This window comes from Gopherus evgoodei, chromosome 1, assembly GCF_007399415.2.
Source record: "Gopherus evgoodei ecotype Sinaloan lineage chromosome 1, rGopEvg1_v1.p, whole genome shotgun sequence".
In the NCBI taxonomy this organism is placed as follows: domain Eukaryota; kingdom Metazoa; phylum Chordata; order Testudines; family Testudinidae; genus Gopherus; species Gopherus evgoodei.
Genome location: NC_044322.1, coordinates 343746744 through 343768362, shown reverse-complemented (window position 1 = coordinate 343768362; position 21619 = coordinate 343746744). Strand labels below are relative to the sequence as shown.

General features: G+C 41.6%; 1 protein-coding gene across 3 annotated transcripts in view; it reads right to left on the bottom strand.

The window, feature by feature from the left end:
* Nucleotides 1-21619, bottom strand: part of PHTF2 (putative homeodomain transcription factor 2) — a 163434-nt gene that overhangs the window by 71596 nt on the left and 70219 nt on the right. For 2 of the 3 annotated variants that reach the window (XM_030557903.1, XM_030557996.1), the window contains exons 5-7: nucleotides 11570-11728; nucleotides 8066-8231; nucleotides 7182-7346 (exon numbers count right to left, since the gene is read on the bottom strand). In XM_030557903.1, the coding sequence (XP_030413763.1) occupies nucleotides 7182-7346; nucleotides 8066-8231; nucleotides 11570-11728 (490 nt within the window). The remainder of the gene's footprint in view (nucleotides 1-7181; nucleotides 7347-8065; nucleotides 8232-11569; nucleotides 11729-21619) is intronic. The other variant, XM_030558087.1, reaches the window with a different exon arrangement.

Genomic DNA, 21619 nt, shown 5'->3' with positions numbered 1-21619 from the left:
GAGAGTTATCTCTGGGATTTGGACAGCTGTGGCAAGAGATGGAGCTGTGACAGAGGAATGTATTTTTATAGTCCTGCTCTTCTTGACATTTTTTCATGACTACAGTTTCTCAAGGCTCTTTCCTCTTATTTGAACTGCAGAAGTGCTCCTAGCATAGTAGAGGCTGAGCAGAGTAGTCACTTATGAACCAGATGAATCAGAGGAGCAGCTAGGTACAACTTTATCAAAGGGATCTAGAGTCTAACTGTGTTGGAGAAATAGAAAAGTTTGGTTCATTTGCGTTTGTTTTGGGCTCTTGCTTACAATTATAAGGCCTCAGTCTGGGAGTTCAAGGAGACTCTGCTAAGCAAGATTTTTTTCAAGAAAGGCATTCCCCAAAAACATTTTGCTTCACAGGGGGTTTTGCCTCAAGAGGTATTCCCCAGAAGATCCCCTCAACACTATAAGAGAAATCATGCTGTAATATTTTTGAAGGACTATTCTATTCTTCTATGATTTGATTTTTTTTTTTGGAGGGGGGCACAAAATGCTTCAGCATTTGTAGTCTTGGGATTGCCTATTTTAGTTCTAACTATGGATGTAAACAGTCCCTGCTCCAACAGATGTACAATCTAAAAAAGACACAGGCAGCTGAGAATGAGGAAAAAGGATGTAATATGCACATAAAGTGATGGGGTGGTGATAGACACTTTTTTTGTTTTGTTTTAAGGGGGAGGATATATTTTGTTTCAGTAAAAAATATTAAAATTACCCCAAATCACAATGAAGCCCTTTTGACCATATTTCTCCTTCATCAATTCCCAGTTTCGATTCCACTGTTTTTATGTCCTTCTCTCCACACTTGATGAACAATTTATTCATGAGATAAATCAAACAGACATACAAGTTGACTGAGCTAGTCATTTTGTTATGTTGTCTATGATGTCGATCTACAGGATGAATTTAAAATAAGGGTAGTGGATTGGCAGATCAGTTCATGGAAGGGCATTCCATGTAAAGTGTGAGTGTAAAGGACAGAACAGAGATGGTTGTGGAAAACTGGGGATAAAGTGGGAATAATTTGTGAGACTGGGGGTGTGACAAACTAGGGTCTTTATTCACATTGCTCTTCAGTTTCCTTCACTTTAATTTTTTTCCGTAAGGAAAAGAAAGAAGGATTGGATGGGTAAGTGGTTTAATATAAGTGCCACTCCATGCCCTCCAATATGCAAAAAGCAGACAAATGAGGAAGAACTGAGAATTAAAATTATTTAGTTGAATGACAGAACTTGCATCCTACTTATTGCCTGACAGACAGAACCATAAAGCTGATAGTCAGGTTTACTACTAGATAATATGGGAGCACAGAAATGTGAAAATTATTGTTTCTGATGTAGAATATATGACTACTTCTAAAGGATAACCTTCTTACTAAAAGCTTAAAGAGAAGAAAAGATGGCAAATCTTTTCTACACTTGCAGTAAACACCTTAAAAAAAAAAAAAGCCTCTGAAGACTTACTTGTAGGCTTTCTGCTTTTTTCATAAGATCAATGCTTTAGCCTGTATATATATTTATTTTAAAGTTTCTAAATACAGATGAGACTGATGAAGTCCACTTGAACACACTATTGAAGCTTTAGAAAAACATGTAAAACTACCCAATATAGGTATATTAAAATTTTGCTTTGGTGCAGTTCTACGGTGTTGAAATTATTTACTTAATAGATGAAGAGTAGACTAGAGAGATGGAAAGGGAGAGGCCTATGAAACCTATTATTTATGTTTATGGAAAATGGATGATTAAGCATAGGAAAGAAAGCAAATAATCAACCCTCTAGTGCTAGCTGGCCTAGTTTGCAAGTGAATGCGCTTCAAGAAGTCCCAAGAACCAACAATGAAGAGGCTGAATAAGATAAAGGAACAATAAGAGGGAGGCAGAAGTGGTTCATTTTAATATACTAAAACAGTATTTTTGGCATCTTTTCTTCTTCATAGCTACAGTGGTTGAAAAGAAACGCAAATCTCATGAGACACACAGTTAGTAGAAATTCAGTATAATACAAGACAATTAAGTGCTCAATTCAGATCAAGTCTACCACAAACAACTTGCTAAAATTAAACGTTAAATAATATTCAGGTAATTCAATTCCTTAGAGCCTTTTTCTGTGTACTGTATATTAATAAAGAAGCAAAGCTCATTAAATGTCTTCTGGCACACAGAGCATCAAAAGTATTAAATGAAATAAGTAGTAATGAAATATGAAAAATTCTTTTAGACAGTGCACAGAATAAAAAAATGCAAAAGCATAACCAGTGAGACTCTGCTATTCCATGACTTATTGAACTGATGCATGAGGTACACTTGTGATAATTATTCCAACTTTGATTCGAAATGCATTCATAGGCCTGTAAAGTTAAAAAAGGTGCTGGTTCAACTAAACATGGTTTTCCCCATGATCAACTTTCACTGCAAAGATCAGGCTAGACAGGTTTGAACATCCTGTAAACATTTACAAGAACTGGAATTGGAATTAATGGTCACACTGGAAAGTATTATGCACTTGCTTCATGTGATCTTTCCCAGAAAAAACAAACAGTTTGAACTTGAAAAGTACTGGGAAAGAGCAACCCCAAAGTACTCTCCAAAAACCACATTATTTCCTTTTTTTCCCCCTCACTGCAATGTGCTTTAAAAATTTCGCCTGAGATGGGGAACATGTGTAACTCTCTATTAGAATGTTAATACATGTTAATTACAGATTACTATATGAAGTGTGAAAAATCTAAAGGTAATAAAGTGTATGTATAGGGGGATAACATGTACATTTGTAGGAACAGGAAGGTGTCTTGCAATTTACAGACATACCAAAAGACAGGACAGGCCAAGCAGTATTTGACATGGTCTTCTCTCTGGATTAGCTAGAGAAAAGTGTTAAGGAAGGCTTAAATAAGGTTTCTGGAAGACAGATTTTCATTATCATAAATTGGGGGAAGTAAGGAAGGAGAGACTAAAGAGCAAATCTTCTTTCTGAAAATGGAGAAATATTCTGCTCCCTTGACTTTCATTTGTGCTGATCTTAAAGATTCTCTCCTGACCCAATCCTAGAGTTGTTCAAAATTCAGAACTGAGGTGTTACATTTTGTGTGTTCTTTGAAACAGATACTAACCTTATTTATTATGAATGTGTACAGAGCTTAGCTCAATGGGACCCCAACCTGGTTGAGATTTCTAGGTAATATCAAAATATAAATAATAAATTATACAATTTGCACAAGGTTTCCCTCACCAAAATGATATTCAAGACTGGGTCAGAATTTCATAGATTCCTTCTTGTGCTGGATGAAAATCAAGTACTAAATGTTCTACAAGCTATTAATGACATTGGACTCTGCTATTCAGAAAGGATATGTTTCAAACACTTACAAATTATTTAGGTCTGAATGTATGTATAATTTTGATAAAAACTGTTTTCACTCTATTGTGTATTTCAATTTATGTTATACTCCAAGAACACCACATCCAATTCTGTAAATACAATCCACTGCTTCAATCAGCCATTATAATAATATACAAAAACAATGAACTAATAATGTGGGGGAAAGTGCTGGGTGGGGAACCATGAATTCTGTTGTTATTGTGTAAATTTCAGCCTTTCTTGGAAGAATCACTGGGGCTCACTTCCTCCACACTCATCTCTCAAAGATTCTGCATTGTGAACTTCCTGCTTCAGAATGCTGGACTTCTAGAGCCTTTAAATACTGACCTGTATATTTGCCAGAGAAGAGTGACATTGCTAGAAATCAATAAGAGGCACTCCATACCTCCAAGAGGTGTGTATTCTGTCTCTTCAATGCTCTCAGCCCCTGGTATAAATACTCTGCACAACTACTAGATTGGTGGCCAGCCCCACTTCTTGACCAAACTGTATACATTTAATAGTGTTTCTGATACTTTGTTCTAAAAGAAGTATAGTTGTCACCTTTGGAAATTAAACTCTGATGGAAGACAAGACTGTTGGGCAACATGTTAAACTGCTTAATTTTATTTCTTTCAAAATACTAACACAAAGAGATGAAGGTTTTAAAAAGAAAAAAAGCATTGAAAAATCCCAGGTCCTAGCAGCCATTGTAACACTGACAGACCTCGGTTGTCAGTGGGTGGGATTGAACCTGGGACCCCTGGAGCTTAGTGTATGAACCAAAAGCCATATGGCCGTTAACTAAGGCTGTAGAGCAGACTCATTAATCTCTAAGTGATCTCAGTGCCATTAGATGGGACAGAGCACTACACCCAGTAGGTGTGTGGGTTACATCATTACACAACACTCATTATTATATACAATATTGTAGGTGTTCGGGGGGGAAAAACACATGCAAAACATTTCCTCTATAGAGGAAAAAGTGCAAGGGATTGACTGAACAGCTTATACACAGTGAATCATGCAGGTGAACATCTGGGAAACAATGTTAACAACTCCTTTGGAACAGAAAAAAAAAAAATCACAAATCAAATTCAGTTCAATTTGTTCCATACCAAAGGCTATGCTAGAAGCAGTATTTTCTGCACTGGTAGCTCTGTGGCAGTAGTAGAGCAATAGCATGAAACTTCACTACAGCTAGCTTCCATGATTCTCTGTGTTGACTGCAATTAGACCCCTCTGACTAAGGAAAATGGAAGTAATCATGTACAGCAAAATGTTGAATGTACCTTCAACTACAGTACTAAGTGCTTGTCTACATGGGAACATCCAGGAAAGTGAATCCAAATTAACGAACGGTGTGAATTTGAAGTGGCTTTGTTAAGCTGCATTAATTCCATGTGGATACTATTATTCAGAATTAAAAGTAGCCTTAATATGGTTTAGTATAGTTCTCTTAGTGAATTAAGCTAAACTGAGTACAAACCTACCTGAAACCAGTGAGTATGCACTCAGCACAGCTCAGCCCTGCCTCCACTACTGCTACCCATACAACCGAAGCTAAGCTGCTATTTACACTCATGATAGGTTGATGAAAGTAAATGCTAAACGTGTACACAAGCAAGGGAATCACAGACCCCAGCTCATTGTGTACACAAAGACAACCTGAGCTTTCCTAATGACCTAATAATAGTGCTATGCAATGTGCCATATGAGACGTAGGTTAGATTTGAGTTTTCAGTTTCCTCAGATGGGCTGTCGAAGAAGCTCCAGCCTTTCGGGGGGGGCGTAGCAAGTTCTTCTCATTGCTTATAACCCTGAGATTTGATTAAAATGATGTAAATAAACTCTAAAGTGAGACACAGACAGCCCTGCTTAACTGGAAATATTGCATATGTGATGCTGACCCTTGAGAAAGTGAGGGAAAATTTTGAGTTGCCACAGGCCTGATCCTGTGTGGTGCTAAGTGCAGTTGATTTCTATGAGAGTTGAAGATATTCAGCACTTTACACAATCAGCTCCAGATGTGCTGGAATAGACTGCATGAAGAACAATTCATTTAGATGTGGGCTTAGTCAAAAAGATCACCCGTTTGATTACTTATACTTTTCAAAGCCAGTTTAGTTTACATAATGAAAAATGTAAATAAAATGTATATAAATTTAAAATGGGATAGAATTGCCAGTGCTTTCAAATATCTAAAAGCCTGCAGCTCAATATGAAGCTCCTGGTAATTAACTTTAGAACACCAAATAAACTTTATCAGAGTTTAAGAGCACAATCACAAATATGAAAGATGTTAGTGTAGTAATATGAAGACGAGACTTCCATCACAAAACATACATGTAGGAAACTGCAGTATCCCTTTTCTCAATTTTAGATCACCTTCCATTACATACCATATTTTGAACAGTTTCTAAATGCCTCCCAATTTTTAATGCAGTTGTATAGTGCACTTGCATTTGGATTCTAGAGAGCTATTAAATGTTTTTACGTAAGTTTTCCCAAGGACCATCGTTTGGATAGATGCGTTTTTTGCAAAAGAAATAGGCTACTGAAGGGCACAATAACTATACTTTCCCTCCAATCATATAAAGGCTTAATTTAAAAAAAGAAGAAATATGCAAGTTGCAGTTCATTACTTTAAGTGTTCTATGGTCCTTGCTGAACAATAAAAGCTCACAGGTATTTGACACCTTGACGTTTTTGGTTTTTTTTGCAGGCATAGAGTTAGAGCAAAGAAATATATTCATTTGAATTTGTCATGCCATGGAATTCCATTGCCACCAGTAAGTTATTCTCCGACAGGATTTAAAAATAGAGAAACTGAAGTGTCTTACCTTTGATAGGCCTTATATCAGGGCCCGAGGGCCATGCTGATGTTGCAAAACTGTATGGAGGGCCGGGTAGGGAAGACTGTGCCTCCCCAAACAGCCTGGCCCCCGCCCCCATCCACCCTCTCCCACTTCCCGCCCCTTGACTGCCCCTCTCAGAACCCCCGACCCAACCAACACCCCTCCTCTAACTGCCCCCTCTTGGGACCTCACCCTCTATCCAACCCCCCTGCTCCCAGTCCCGACTGCCTCAACTCTTATCCACATTCCGCTCCGACAGGCCCTCCGAGACCCCACACCTATCCAACCCCTCTCCCCCTCATTCCCTGACCCCTATCCACACCCCTCCCTCCTGACACGGCCCTTGGGACTCCCACGCTAATTCAACACCCCCATTCCCCATCCCCTGACCACCACCGCCCTCCGAACCTCCGCCCCATCCAACCGCCTCCTGCTCCCTGACTACCCGATGCCCCCTATCCAACTCTCCAGACCCCTTACCATGCTGCTCAGAGTAGCACGTCTGGGAGCCACGCCGCCTGACCAGAGCTATGCACGCTGCCGTGCTGCCCTGTAGAAGCTCTCAACCAAACCGCCCAGAGTGCTGCCTGTGCTGCTGCGGGTAAGGGAGACAGCAGGGGAGGGGCTGGGGGCTAGCCTCCCATGGGCCGGATATGGCCCACGAGCTGTAGTTTGTCCAGCTCTGCCTTCTCCCTCAAGCATCAAACACATTTGTAAAACTAAGCCATTAATTTTGTATTTCACTGGAATTAGCCAAAATAAAGACTAATGTCTACACAAGCTCAAATAATTCAGAGTATGTTAGGAAAACAGAAAAATATTCTGTTTGGTAGAAAAACATTTGATAGAAATATAGATCAAATATTACTTTTTCAGAAAAGGGATAGCGCATACCTAAGACATACATAGCCTTAAATAAATACAAACCCTGATAAAAAGAAAGCAGCATGCCAGATATCTCTGAAGACGTTGCCAATACTGTAAGGGGTGCTTGTACCGTAGCTCTGCACTGTTCCCTCCTGTGTGTTATCTGTGGTACTAGAGCCATCTCCTTCCCTATGTACTTCCAAATGTGCTGCTTTCCTTAATTTCCTTTATCAGAAAAGATTAAAATTGGAAGGCATCTTTATAAATGTAATCCATTAGCTCTAGACTGTGTTCAACAATTTTTGTAAGCATGCAAAATAAGAGACTTTTCAAAACATATTAATCTAGTAATTTACCATTTTGTTTTAATAAATATTTTAAAACATTCAGCACATTAGAACTGTCCATTTTCATTATATAATTTCTTCTAGACAAAAAAAGTAAATTGACTAAACACTAAAGGCTCAAATCCACAAAATGTACTATTGTGAGTAGTTTCACCAATTTCAACAGGATTACTCATAGCAGTAAACCCTATTCATTTAAGTGTTGGAAGGATGGGGCCCATGTTTGTGGTTGCACTGTTTTTCTTTTAATTTGGGCCTCCAACAGAAAGATTATTGATCAGTATTGAGTACTGAATAATATAAGTTTACATTCATATTTACAGAGCAGTCTCTACCAATATTTAGTGACACACAATTAGAAGCAAAAAGGTTCAATACACAGACAAATAAAGGTGAAATCACAAGACTAAAGTTTTTAACAATCACTTTTAAAGTTTAGTAAATATATACACAGTACTCAAATTTCTTACAAGACAACGCATATCATACACCATTGTAGACAAAACCTTGCAAAATGGTTCAGAGATCGTATATTCCAAAATAATTTCATGTACTCATGATCCTAACTGATAGAAAACATTTTAGTATAGACTGTACCTTCTTCTTTTACCCCCTGTGCTAGGTGGTGGTTTAGGAGTTCGTGTTGAAACAATCTGGCAATGCACAGTTCCAAGTAGCAACATTAGCCATATTGGCCCAATTACTTCAGTCAGAGGTATGTTATGTGAGCTTGCTGCTGTATAGAATAATACTACTGCGGCAACTGCAAAAAAGGAAAAAAACATTCAGTGTCTGAATTGTCTTGAATTGCTCTACTGGTCAACTAACATGGATATTTCACAAAATAAAAAAAAAAACTGTTCACATCTCTAGAGATCCTTTTCCACATCCTAACTGCTCTTCACCTAACTCACTCAAGCCAAACATATCCTCTGATACAACTTGCATTGCTAAATGACAGGTTGCAGATTCTACTCTAATCTTAGAAGTAGAACCACACCCATTCTGATATCTTAATTATATGCTGCAAATATAGATGTCATTTCTGACCCAGACACATGGAAACAATTTCCAGGTCTGGTGATCTCAGAGGATAATTGGAAGAAATCTTTAAATAGGATTACTAGAAGATTAAAAATTACTAACAACTATAGGACAGTATCACTTATTCATACTGTCACATCTATTACAAATTTATCTTCATCTGTATGTAGACCACAGCATGGCATGTTTACACATGTTTTGGAATTGTAATAAAATGGATCAGTGTGTTCAGTATTATAGGACATTTTTTATTATATCTCACAAACACCACGAGTCCTCTGAACTAGAATGTCAGCTTGTTTCATGGAAAGTGTCCTGGTGCAACTATTTCTTACAGTTGGTCAGAAGAAACCTGTATAAACTGAAAATTGATGCGTCAAGAAATGTGTCACCTGTGAAAACTTTTAAACTAGGAATTGTTCATGCTTCCAAGAAAATTTTTGAGCTGCATAACTCATGGAATCCAACAGTCAGAACAAAGCTCATATATAAATTTATTAAAACTGGCCTCTGTGTGAAAGTTACGAACAAACTCATTGCTTTAGCAACAGCAAATATTGACTGAATAGGAGGTAATACAGGATCAACCCTGATCATACAGCCACAGTGAACATTTTTTCCATTTTAAAATCACATTTCCTAGTTGCTTGTCTTCTAGAGTTAAGTAAAACATATTGTACATCTACAGAGAAAGATTGCTCTAATTCTGCCAGAGTCCTATCGCCCATATTGTCAGATGCAATGAAAGCAGATCTCGATAGTATATTTTCCATTGCTGCTATGACACAAGTAAGTGTCTATAATTCCCTTTGGAAAGAAGGCACAAGTCCATCTACCACTGCTATCTTGGCTGCGCTGGGACAACAAGTATCATCCTGGCTGATCATCTTCACAATCTTCCACATTAGAAGGAATGGTGGGAAAGCATACATCAGATCTGTATCCCAAATTAGGAGGACTGTATCTTTTAGAGAGTGAGCATCTGGCTCCTGCTCTTGAAAAAGAGAAAAGAAGGGCACTTAAGTGTTAAATCTTCTGGTAATTAGATCTTTATCTGAAGTACTAAAGTAGCTATGAAGCCACAAAGTATCATTTGTGCATCTGGGAAAAGTATCTGTGTAGCTGGTCCACTGACTCATTAAGAGACCGTGTCACATGCAGAGCTACTGTTATATTGTCTGTGGTCACTTGAACCATTGATCTTTGCACTGGAGTACTGAATGATCTGACCAGAGAGAGGAATGATCTGAGTGCTAACAAATTGCTCTCAACTCCAGAACACTGATATGAAGGCAAGACTCCTGGTGATTCCAGAGACCTCTTGTTAAAAGTCTCCAATTAGAGGCACAAGGACCCAGAGATACCTACAGTGGAGCATTCAGAGGGACACTACTCGAAGATGAACTTTTGGATGTATCTGTTCAGCCCTGGATCTAGGATGGGACGAACACCTCCATCTTTCTTTGAAATTAGGAAACAGTGGGAGTAGGAACCCCAATTTTTGAGATTTTCCCGTACCTTCTCTACTGCTCCCTCCATTAATAGAGTGTAGATTTCTATTCTTAACACCAACTTTTGACAGGGATTCATGAAAAGAGAGGGAGAGAGAAGATTTCAAACTGTCCTTTTATAATATCCAAAACTCATCTGTCTATAGAGTCTTTTGCCACTTGCTGTAAATATGACACAAAGAGTCTCCAATTGTTAGGGGAAGTGAATTCAAGGTTGTTTTGTTGCTTTTGAACTTCATGTCACACCTGCACTCTAACTGCAGGTACAGAAGCAATGGAGGACAAATTTCTTTGTCTCATCATGGATTTACAGGGATGTCTTTTATATTGCTACCAAGAATCAGTGATTGCCATTGTAGCTGCTGGTAGTGTGTGCCTTTGTTGAAATACAAAGATGAAGAATAAGGTGGACAATGTTTCCTTTGCTATTTGAAGGCAGGTATAGGAATTTCCCTCTTAAAAGGCTGTGAGAAACCCTGATGCATAGCTGTTGATCTTCTCTCATTTTCTCTAAGACTCCATTTGTTTTAGAACTAAAAAGTCCATCCCCTTCAAGTGGAAGATCTTGAATATTTGACCTTGTTTCAAAGATTCATTTTAAAGTGACATGCATGATACTATAGTAAATTCTTCTAAATTAAATGTGTGTGTATATCGATACACACACACGCCCACACACCCACACTCTTATGTTTTCAATAGTTTAAAAAAGGAAGGTCCCTTTGTGGATATTTGTTGGGATACATATTTGCATGGTTTTACCGTATGTTAACATCCTTTTCATCTGATTTTAGGCTGATGAGTATATTACATGAAAAAATACACCCAAGTATCCACAGATTGCATCTACCCAGAGTAAAATCTCCCCAGTGATTTAAAATATACCCAGAATGCACAGCTATTACAGAACCTAAATTCATCATCAATTATGGATTTTAAATACAATTAGAAACAGGGTGTATATATAAAGGCAAGCAAAAGAAAGTACTACTGGGAAGTGGAGCAAGAAGTTTGGGCAGCAGGGAAAAATGGTGGAGAAAACAGTTGACCAGCATTGCTACTGGAAGGGTGAGGAGGAGGTGATTTTCCTCAGAGCTCAGAGTTCTGGCATTCCATGGATGTTCAGAAAACTCTTAATATTCATATTTATCAGAGACAGGATGGAAGCACAGCACAGATTTCACTGTTCAAGTGGAAGGGGTGCTAAAGTGGCTTTAAGCCACCATTATGCCCTCCCAATCCTGGGTTGTTCCATGCCCCCCTGTGTAATTTAGAAAGTCCCGAAGCCAATTCCCAATGCCTACTGGCCACAATGCTGTGTGCTGCAATCTATGGTCTCTCTTCCTCCTTTTGCCAGGACTTACGAGGGGGTCCTTGGAAAGCAGCCTTTATTTGAAGTCAGCTGTGTAAGTTAAAGGTGCATTATTAGGACTGCTCAGCATTTTGAAAATACTGGATCTTGTCAGTACTGAGTGAACTTGACACTATTTTCAAGATTGTTAAAAACAAATGTTTGCTTTTATATTATCTTATTATCCAATTATACCTTGTAGAAGGTAAAGAACAAGCAGCCAGAAAAAGATGACGTTTGATGTCACTTGTAACCACCACCGGCAGAAAAATGGAAAGAAAACTACTCGAACAATTCCTTTCCGGGTCAGAGACGTCCAAGGACTTTCAGGTTTTGCTTTAGCAAAGGCAGATCCTAAAATTAAAGAAAATATATATTCTTAAACACTTATCTAATAAAGTTCTGGTTACCATTTTAGTACAATATAATCACAATGCTATCTTGTGTATTAATGCATCCATATGTTTCATACATATATACACATGCACCATCCAGGTGGTATAAAGGCAACCTGCTGCAGGATTCCAAAGTTCAAATCCACCTCCAGTATTGCATAGAATAAAGTAACTAACCATTAAGGATTTTTGTTGAAAAGTGAAAGTTTATTTTTAACTGCATGATTTTATTTTGCTATATTAGAATAAAGTTAGATACTCCTTACTGTGTTATGCATAACTTCAGTTTTTTCTACCAGAGTTACCTAAAACACATTACAAGTAGTCAAATGACCAGGAATTTAAGATTTATATAGAGTTGGTTAAAGATACATTTTATGGATACAACTGTTAAATACACTAACAACCAACAGGGTTGTCATAAACTGATAGTTAAGGGTTAATGTCTCTTTTACCTGTAAAGGGTTAAGAAGCTCAGTAAACCTGGCTGACACCTGACCAGAGGATCAATGGAGGGACAAGATACTTTCAAATCTTGGTAGAGGTAAGTTTTTTGTCTGTGCTCTTTGTTTTGGGGGTTGTTCACTCTTGGGACTAAGAGGGACCACATGTCAATCCAGGCTCTCCAAATCTTTCTGAATCAGTCTCTCATGTTTCAAATTTGAAAGTAATAGCCAGGCAAGGCATGTTAGTCTTATTTTTGTTTTCTCAACTTCTAAATGTTCCTTTTTTGCTGAGAGGATTTTACCTCTGTTTGCTGTAACTTTGAACTTAAGGTTCGAGCGGGTTCCTCTGGGCTATATGAATCTGATTACCCTGTAAAGTATTTTCCATCCTGATTTTACAGAGATGATTTTTACTTTTCTTTCTTTAATTAAAAGCTCTCTTTTTAAGAACCTGATTGATTTTTCCTTGTTTTAAGATCCAAGGGGATTGGGTCTGGACTCACCAGGAATTGGTGGGGGGAAAGGAGCAGGGATGGTTAATTTTTCCTTGTTTTAAGACCCAAGGGGTTTCGATCTGTGTTCACCAGGGAATTGGTGAAGTCCCTCAAGGCAACCCAGGAAGATGAAAGTTTTGGGGGGACAAAGTGCTCCAGACATTGAAATTCTGGATGGTGTCAGTGTACCAGATCTAAGATAGTAATTAAGCTTAGAAGTGTCCACGCAGGTCCCCACATATGTACCCTAAAGTTCAGAGTGGGGAAGGAACCTTGACATGGTGAGCAGCGGTGAGGGGTTTTTTAGGAACCAAAAGCCAGTAGGATTTTTTTTTCTCCTTTCTAGCTGCTTAGAAAGCAGCCTGAAGGCAGAGGGATTAAGTTTTTTAACAAGGGTCTTTGTTAAGAGGAGGCTTCAAGCTGTGAGCAAGCAGCCAGCAAAAGGAATTTACAAGCTGAATTCTTCTCTTTCTTTCTACCTCTCGAGTATAGCTAGTTACACAGTCTCTGTTAACCAAGCAGCCCTGAGCTGAGTGCATCCCAGTTTCAATGAACTGCAGAGGGGTGTGGCCAGCACAAGAAAGTAGGAAAATGAGTACCAGTGGAGCAACTAACAAACTAGAGCTGGCTAGGCTGGAAGCAACAGAGAAAGACAATGAACATAAGAGACAGATGGAACTAAAACAATCAGAAATAGCCAGAGAAGAGGCTGCCGACAAAAGAGCTATGGAGATGAAACAAAAAGAGAGAGAAAGAGAAGAGAAAGCCAAAGAGGCTGACCACCGGAGGGCTACAGAGATCCAGAGGCAGGCCCACAAGCAGGCCCTGGAATTAGCCAGGGCTAAGCAGGATGTACCCGCCAACCCTAACAACCCTTCTCCAGATACTGTTTCCCATCCCAGAAAATTCCCCACCTACAAGGCAGGTGATGATACTGAGGCCTATTTAGAAAATTTTGAAAGGGCGTGCCATGGGTACAGCATCCCTACAGACCAGTACATGATAGAGCTGAGGCCACAGCTCCGTGGACCCTTAGCAGAGGTGGCGGCTGAAATGCCTAAGGAACACATGAACGATTATGAACTTTTTCCAACCACGACCAGAATCAGAATGGGGCTAACACCTGAGCATGCCAGTCGGTGGTTCAGAGTCCTAAGGTGGAAACCAGATGTGTCATTTATCTGACACGTCTACTACATTGGAAAGAATTGGGAGGCCTGGATATCAGGAGCAAGTGCTAACTTTCTGGAAGAGCTGTCCCTCCTATGCAAATGGAGCAGTTCTTAGAGGGTGTTCCTGAGGAAATAGAAAGGTACATCCTAGATGGGAAGCCCAAAACTTTAACCAAGGCAGGGGAGATTGGAGCCAGATGGGTGGAAGTGGCAGAAAAGAAAAAAACTACTAGCAAGGGGAGCAAATATCACAGAGGGCAAACCAAAAATAAACCCTATCACGGGGGAAACCCAAGACCCCATCTACAACCCAAGGAAAGCCCCAGACACCCTATTGTCCCACTCACCAGTCTCCAGCAACCCACCTCGACCCAGTGACCAGTCAGCTGGGCAATGTTTTAAATGTAATGAACTGGGACATATAAAGGCCAACTGCCCCAAGAACCCCAACCGATTACAGTTCATTATACCACAATCACACCAAAGATCCCCAGGCACAGATGTCCCTCTAATACCTTTGGAGCGAAAGGAAAACTTGACTGGGCGGAAAGAAGGTTATCATGTGGCGGGACACTGGGGCACAAGTGTCAGCTATCCACCAATGCTTAGTGGACCCCAAATTCATCAACCCAGAGGCCCAAGTGACAATTCACCCATTCATGTCAAAATCTGTAAACTTGCCTACAGCTGAGTTGCCTGCCCAGTATAAAGGCTGGTCAGGAATGTGGACTTTTGCAGTCTATGACAATTATCCCATCCCCATGCTACTGGGGGAAGACTTGGCCAACCATGTGAAGCTGGCCAAGAGGGTGGGAATGGTCACACGCAGCCAGGCCAAACAAGCTTCCACACCCATCCCTGTTCCTGAGCCGCCCACAATGGCCCCGTCTGTGTTACCAGAGACCCAGACAGAGGTGGTGGAACCGGATCCCCTGCCAACGACTGCAACAACCATAGTGCATCCAGTCCCAGGACCGGAACTGGAAAAGCCACCAGCACCAGAAGCGTTGCCAGCACTGATGCCAGCGCTTGCAAAGCCATCTCCAACCCCAACACCAGAGGGCGCCAGCGGGACTGAACTGGCAGAAGCAGCAGACAACCCTACCCAAGAGGCTCAGCCAGAGCCTGAAATATCACATGGTGAACCGCTTTCCACTGGTGCACTATCAGCGAAAACAACCCCATCACCTACATCACTTCCAGAGGGACCAAGCCCAAGTCCACAGTCTAAGGAGGAACTGATATCTCCAGCCTCAAGGGAACAGTTCCAGGCTGAGCAGGAAGCAGATGACAGCCTTCAGAAAGCTTGGGCGGTGGCATGGAGCACCCCACCACCTCTCAGCTGTTCTAATCGATCGCGGTTTGTTGTAGAACAAGGACTTTTATACAAGGAGACTCTTTCTGGTGGACACCAGGAAGACTGGCGTCCTCAAAGACAGTTGGTAGTTCCAACTAAGTACCAGGTAAAGCTCTTGAGCTTATCCCATGATCATCCCAGTGGTCATTCCGGAGTGAACAGAACCAAGGACCGGTTGGGGAAGTCTTTCCACTGGGAGGAAATGGGCAAGGACGTTGCTAATTATGTCCGGTCCTGTGAGGTGTGCCAATGAGTGGGAAAGCCCCAAGACCAGGTCAAAGCCCCTCTCCTGCCACTCCCCATAATTGAGGTTCCATTTCAGCGAGTAGCTGTGGATATTCTGGGTCCTTTCCCAAAAAAGACACCCAGAGGAAAGCAGTACATACTAATTTTCGTGGACTTTGCTACCCGATGGCCAGAAGCAGTAGCTCTAAGCAACATCAGGGCTAAAGCTGTGTGCCAGGCCCTAACAGACATTTTTGCCAGGGGAGGTTGGCCCTCTGACATCCTTACAGATTCGGGAACTAATTTCCTGGCAGGGACCATGAAAAATCTGTGGGAAGCTCATGGAGTGAATCACTTGGTTGCTACCCCTTACCACCATCAAACCAATGACCTGGTGGAGAGGTTTAATGGAACTTTGGGGGCTATGATACGTAAATTCGTGAATGAACACTCCAATGATTGGGACCTAGTCTTGCAGCAGTTGCTTTTTGCCTACAGGGCTGCACCACATCTCAGTTTAGGGTTTTCACCATTCCAACTTGTGTATGGCCATGAGGTTAAGGGGCCATTACAGTTGGTGAAGCAGCAATGGGAGGGGTTTACACCTTCTCCAGGAACTAACATTCTAGACTTTGTAAGCAACCTACAAAGCACCCTCCGACACTCTTTAGCCTTTGCTAAAGAAAACCTAAAGGATGCTCAGGAAGAACAAAAGGCCTGGTATGATAAACATACCAGAGAGCGTTCCTTCAAAGTAGGGGACCAGGTTACAGTCTTCAAGGCGCAACAGGCCCATAAGACGGAAGCATCATGAGAAGGGTCATTCACAGTCCAAGAGCGCCTGGGAGCTGTTAACTATCTCATAGCATTCCCTACCTCAACCCTAAAGCCTAAAGGATACCATGTTAATTCTCTAAAGCCCTTTTATTCCAGAGAATTAAAGGTTTGTCAGTTTACAGCCCAGGGAGGAGATGACACTGAGTGGCCTGAAGGTGTCTACTACGAAAGAAAAAGTGACGGAGGCGTGGAAGAGGTGAACCTCTCTGCGACCCTTGGTCGTCTGCAGCGACAGCAGATCAAGGAGCTGTGCACTAGCTTTGCCCTAATGTTCTCAGCCACCCCAGGACGGACTGAACGGGCATACCACTTCATTGACACAGGTAATGCTCACCCAATTAGAACACCACTCTACCGGGTGTCTCCTCATGCCCAAGCTGCTACAGAATGGGAGATCCAAAGCATGCTACAGATGGGTATAATCTGCCCCTCTAACAGTGCATGGGCATCTCTAGTGGTTCTAGTTCCCAAACCAGATGGGGAAATACGCTTTTGCGTGGACTACCGTAAGTTAAATGCTGTAACTCGTCCCGACAACTATCCAGTACCACGCACCGATCAGCTATTGGAGAAATTAAGACGTGCCCAGTTTCTCTACATTAGACTTAACCAAGGGGTACTGGCAAGTACAGCTAGATGAACCCACCAAAGAAAGGTCAGCCTTCATCACCCACGCAGGGGTATATGAATTTAATGTGCTTCCTTTTGGGCTGCGAAATGCACCCGCCACCTTCTAAAGACTTGTAGATGGTCTCCTAGCAGGATTGGGAGCATCTGCAGTTGCCTACCTCGATGATGTGGCCATTTTTTCTGATTCATGGGCAGAACACCTGGAAAAAGTCTTTGAGCGCATCAGACAGGCAAGACTAACTGTTAAGGCCAAAAAGTGTTGAACAGGCCAAAACAGAGTGACTTACCTTGGACACCAGGTGGGTCAAGGAACGATAAACCCCCTACAGGCCAAGGTGGATACTATCCAAAAGTGGCCTGTCCCAAAGTCAAAGAAAAAGGTCCAATCCTTCTTAGGCTTGGCCAGATATTACAGGCGATTTGTACCAAATTACAGCCAAATCGCTGCCCCACTAACAGACCTGACCAGAAAGGCACAGCCAAATGCAATTAAGTGGACTGATGAGTGTCAGAAGGCCTTTAACCAGCTTAAGGCAACACTCAAATCTGACTCTGTGCTAAGGGCCCCAGACTTTGACAAACTATTCCTAGTAAACACAGATGCATCTGAACGTGGCGTAGGAGCAGTTTTAATGCAGGAAGGACCAAATCAAGAATTTCATCCTGTCGCGTTTCTCAGCAAGAAACTGTCTGAGAGGGAAAGCCACTGGTCAATCAGTGAAAAATAATGCTATGCCATTGGGTATGCCCTGGAAAAGCTACGCCCATACGTTTGGGGATGGCGTTTCCAGCTACAAACCGACCATGCTGCGCTAAAGTGGCTTCATACTGCCAAGGAAAACAACAAAAAACTGCTTCGATGGAGTTTAGCACTCCAAGATTTTGACTTTGAAATTCAACACATTTCAGGAGCCTCTAACAAAGCAGCTGATACACTCTCGCATGAAAGTTTCCCAGAATCAACTGGCTAAAAATTGTCCTTGAAATATGAAAAATCTTGTAGTTTTACATAATTAGTAGTATATGTAAAGGTGCATTTGTTTTATTGATCTGTTTATTCTAAAGTTCAGGAAGAAAATCACCACCACTGTGGTTCCACAATGTCTGAGATTTGGGGGGCGTGTCATAAACAGATAGTTAAGGGTTAATGTCTCTTTTACCTGTAAAGGGTTAAGAAGCTCAGTAAACCTGGCTGACATCTGACCAGAGGACCAATGGGGGGACAAAACACTTTCAAATCTTGGTAGAGGGAAGTCTTTGCCTGTGCTCTTTGTTTTGGGGGTTGTTCGCTCTTGCGACTAAGAGGGACCACATGTCAATCAAAGCTCTCCAAATCTTTCTGAATCAGTCTCTCATGTTTCAAACTTGTAAGTAATAGCCAGGCAAGGCATGTTAGTCTTATTTTTGTTTTCTCAACTTCTAAATGTTCCTTTTTTGCTGAGAGGATTTTACCTCTGTTTGCTGTAACTTTGAACTTAAGGCTAGAGGGGGTTCCTCTGGGCTATATGAATCTGATTACCCTGCAAAGTATTTTCCATCCTGATTTTACAGAGATGATTTTTACTTTTCTTTCTTTAATTAAAAGCTCTCTTTTTAAGAACCTGATTGATTTTTCCTTGTTTTAAGATCCAAGGGGATTGGGTCTGGACTCACCAGGGATTGGTGGAGCAAAAGGAGCAGGGATGGTTAATTTCTCCTCGTTTTAAGACCCAAGGGGTTTCGATCTGTGTTCACCAGGGAATTGGTGAAGTCCCTCAGGGCAACCCAGGAAGATGAAAGTTTTGGGGGGACAGAAAGTGCTCCAGACACTGAAATTCTGGATGGTGGCAGATCTAAGCTAGTAATTAAGCTTAGAAGTGTTCATGTAGGTCCCCACATTTGTACCCTAAAGTTCAGAGTGGGGAAGGAACCTTGATAGGGGCCCTGATGACAAGTGGATGATGCTTATTTTTAACTGGCAAAAACACATTTGGAGACTTCCAGTAGTAAATGTGCTAGACTGTACAGGCAACATAGGAAGGCAAGTTTCTTACCTATGCCAAAACAGATGCTCCCAGTTGGACTAATTAAGGCGGCAGGACCTGCAGTTACAAAGTCAAACAGAGAGCTAATGAGGCAGAAATGGCTGAGAGAGAGCTAGGAAGATGCAGAAAGAGGAACTGGGAAGAGAAGAAGAAAGAGACTAAAATGTAAATGGTCAGCTGCAGAGCTGTTTGTGTAAGTTTGGATAATAAACCTGCCTAAGAGAGACTGTGGGTGTTGCAATGAGACTATAGCAAGTTGGAGAGAAACCCTCCTTTTGACATATGGAAGAGAAGGCTAGCATTGAGATTGGCCCCTGGTACAAGGGAGAGCAAGGAGGATTACTGGTGCCAAGAAAAAAGGGAAATTGAAGCCCCAGCATTGACTGAGCCCACCTAGTTTGGCTGATTAAGGAAGATGGAGGAGATGATACATCTATTGGTGATAGCACAGCAACATCAGACAGCTGCACTACAGCAGCAACAGGAACACCAAAGACACAGGCTATGCTTCTACAGTTGATGAACAGCCTAGAGAAGTAATAGAGGCACAACTTGCTGCTCAACAGCACTGGCTAGAGGACCCCTTCCAGCAACAGGAATGGCTACAGAAGCAGTTAGGTCAAGAGACCCAGGGGAACCTGCTTGGTGATAGAAAGGGAAGCTCAGGTAGCTAGTCCCTGGCCTGGCGAAGCTTGAGCCAGAGGACGACCCACAGGCCTTCCTCAGAGACAGTGGCAAGTGCAGCAGGCAGGAAGGAGTCAATTTACATTGCACTGTTCCTGATGGGCGAGGCACAGGCAGCATACCAAGAAGTACGTGACGAGCAGACAGGCTCCTATCCTGTGGCCTGGTCTACATGGATGGGTGTGTGTGTGTGTGTGTGTGTGTGTGTGTGTGTGTGTGTGTGTGTGTGTGTGTGTGTGTGTGTGTGTGTGTGTGTGTGTGTGTTTCGGCTCCCCCATTGACTCCGCTTCTGCCTCTCATCTCGGTGGAGTTCCAGAGTCGACGGGAGTGCGTTTGGGGATTGATTTATCATGTCTAGATGAGAGGTGATATATCGATCCCCAACAGATCGATCACTACCCGCCGATCCGGTGGGTAGTTTGGATGTACCCTGTGGTGAAGGCTGCCATCTTAGATAGACTAGGACTGACTTCAGAGGTGTATAGCACCGGTTTTGGGCTGAACCACTTCCATTGGGGCCATGACCACAGGTAGTAGTCAAAGATTACAGGACCTCATGGCTTGGTGGCTATGCCCAGAGACTAGTTCAACAGAGAAAATCATGGACCAGATCTTCCTGGAACAAATTTTTAAAAGGTCCTACTCAAGGGAGCTGAGCTAGGCAATGCCAGCCTACCTCATTCTGGGAGGCAGTCAAATGGGTAGAAGCCTTCTCTGTGGCTGAAGGAGATGAGCAGCCTGAATGATATGGCAGAGTAAGAGTGACCCAAGAGGGTCACAAAACAGTCTCAGAGAAGCTCTCATATAGCCCAAAAAAGGGGGCTGCATAGGGGCCACCAGGCCCCTGCACTTTTTGGTTTGTGGGTGGAAGAATTCCAGAAGGGGTCTCAAGTCAGAAAAAAGCCTACCTGTGAAAGAGGCAGGGTTTTGGTTTTTGTTTGTTTTGTTTTTTTGGGGGTGGCTGGTCCCTGTACCTGAAGTAGGTCCCAGTTCCCTGTGCCAGAACATGTGCTCCCAGTTGAGCCAATGAAGGAGGTGAGGCTATAAAGGTTAAGAGAAAGACCCAGTGAGGCAGAACTGACTGAGAGAAAGCTAAGAAGCTGCAGGACTGCCAGAGTTTGGGAGAAGAGACAGCAAGAGCTTAAAGGGTGAGTTGAGGAAATTGTTTTTGTTTAAGTTTGGACAATAAATCTGCCCAAAAGAACATAACAGTCTGTAACAAGCTGGAGAGAAGTCCGGCCTTGTTTCATAGGTCTACAGATGATAAAGCCTCCCAAACGTAACAAAGTAATACATTTTAGATGTTTCTAAAACTAGCCAATACTCCAACTTCTGAAGCAATGGACATCTATAGATTATTATGTCCATAAATCCCATATCTTCTTATAGTTACAGTGCTTTTAAACCAATTTTTGTTCTCATAAAAACTATGTATAAACTGTTACTTTAACACTTATGACCTCTAGTCATGGACCAAGACCCTATTATAGTAGTTGCTGTATAAACATAGAACGGAAAGGTGAAAATTTAACTGATTCCCGTTCTCAATTATAATAAATTTAATGCAAACCTATTTATAAAGATATTACTGAAAAACATGAAGAGCTGTACAGTAAAACTAATCTAAAACAAAAATAAAAACAAACACTGATCTCTATGTATATACACACATATGTATGTGTAGCGCTCTCTCTCTCTCTAGCTCTCTCTCTATATATCTATATCCATCTAGTTCCAACCAAAGGATCTGGTATGGGGCAAAACCCACCACCATTCAGGCAAGTCACTAACAAATGAGAGAGATCAATGCCCAGTTAACTCAACCCCTACAGATGAAAAGGAGGCAACAACATAAGAGAACAGAAGACAGGGATGACAGTTCTAAAAGGATAGGCCTGACAAAAATAAGTGGGACCTGCACTGCATCAAAGACAGTCTCAGGAAGACTTGTTTCGAAGAGAGCTCCACAGCCTCTACTGAG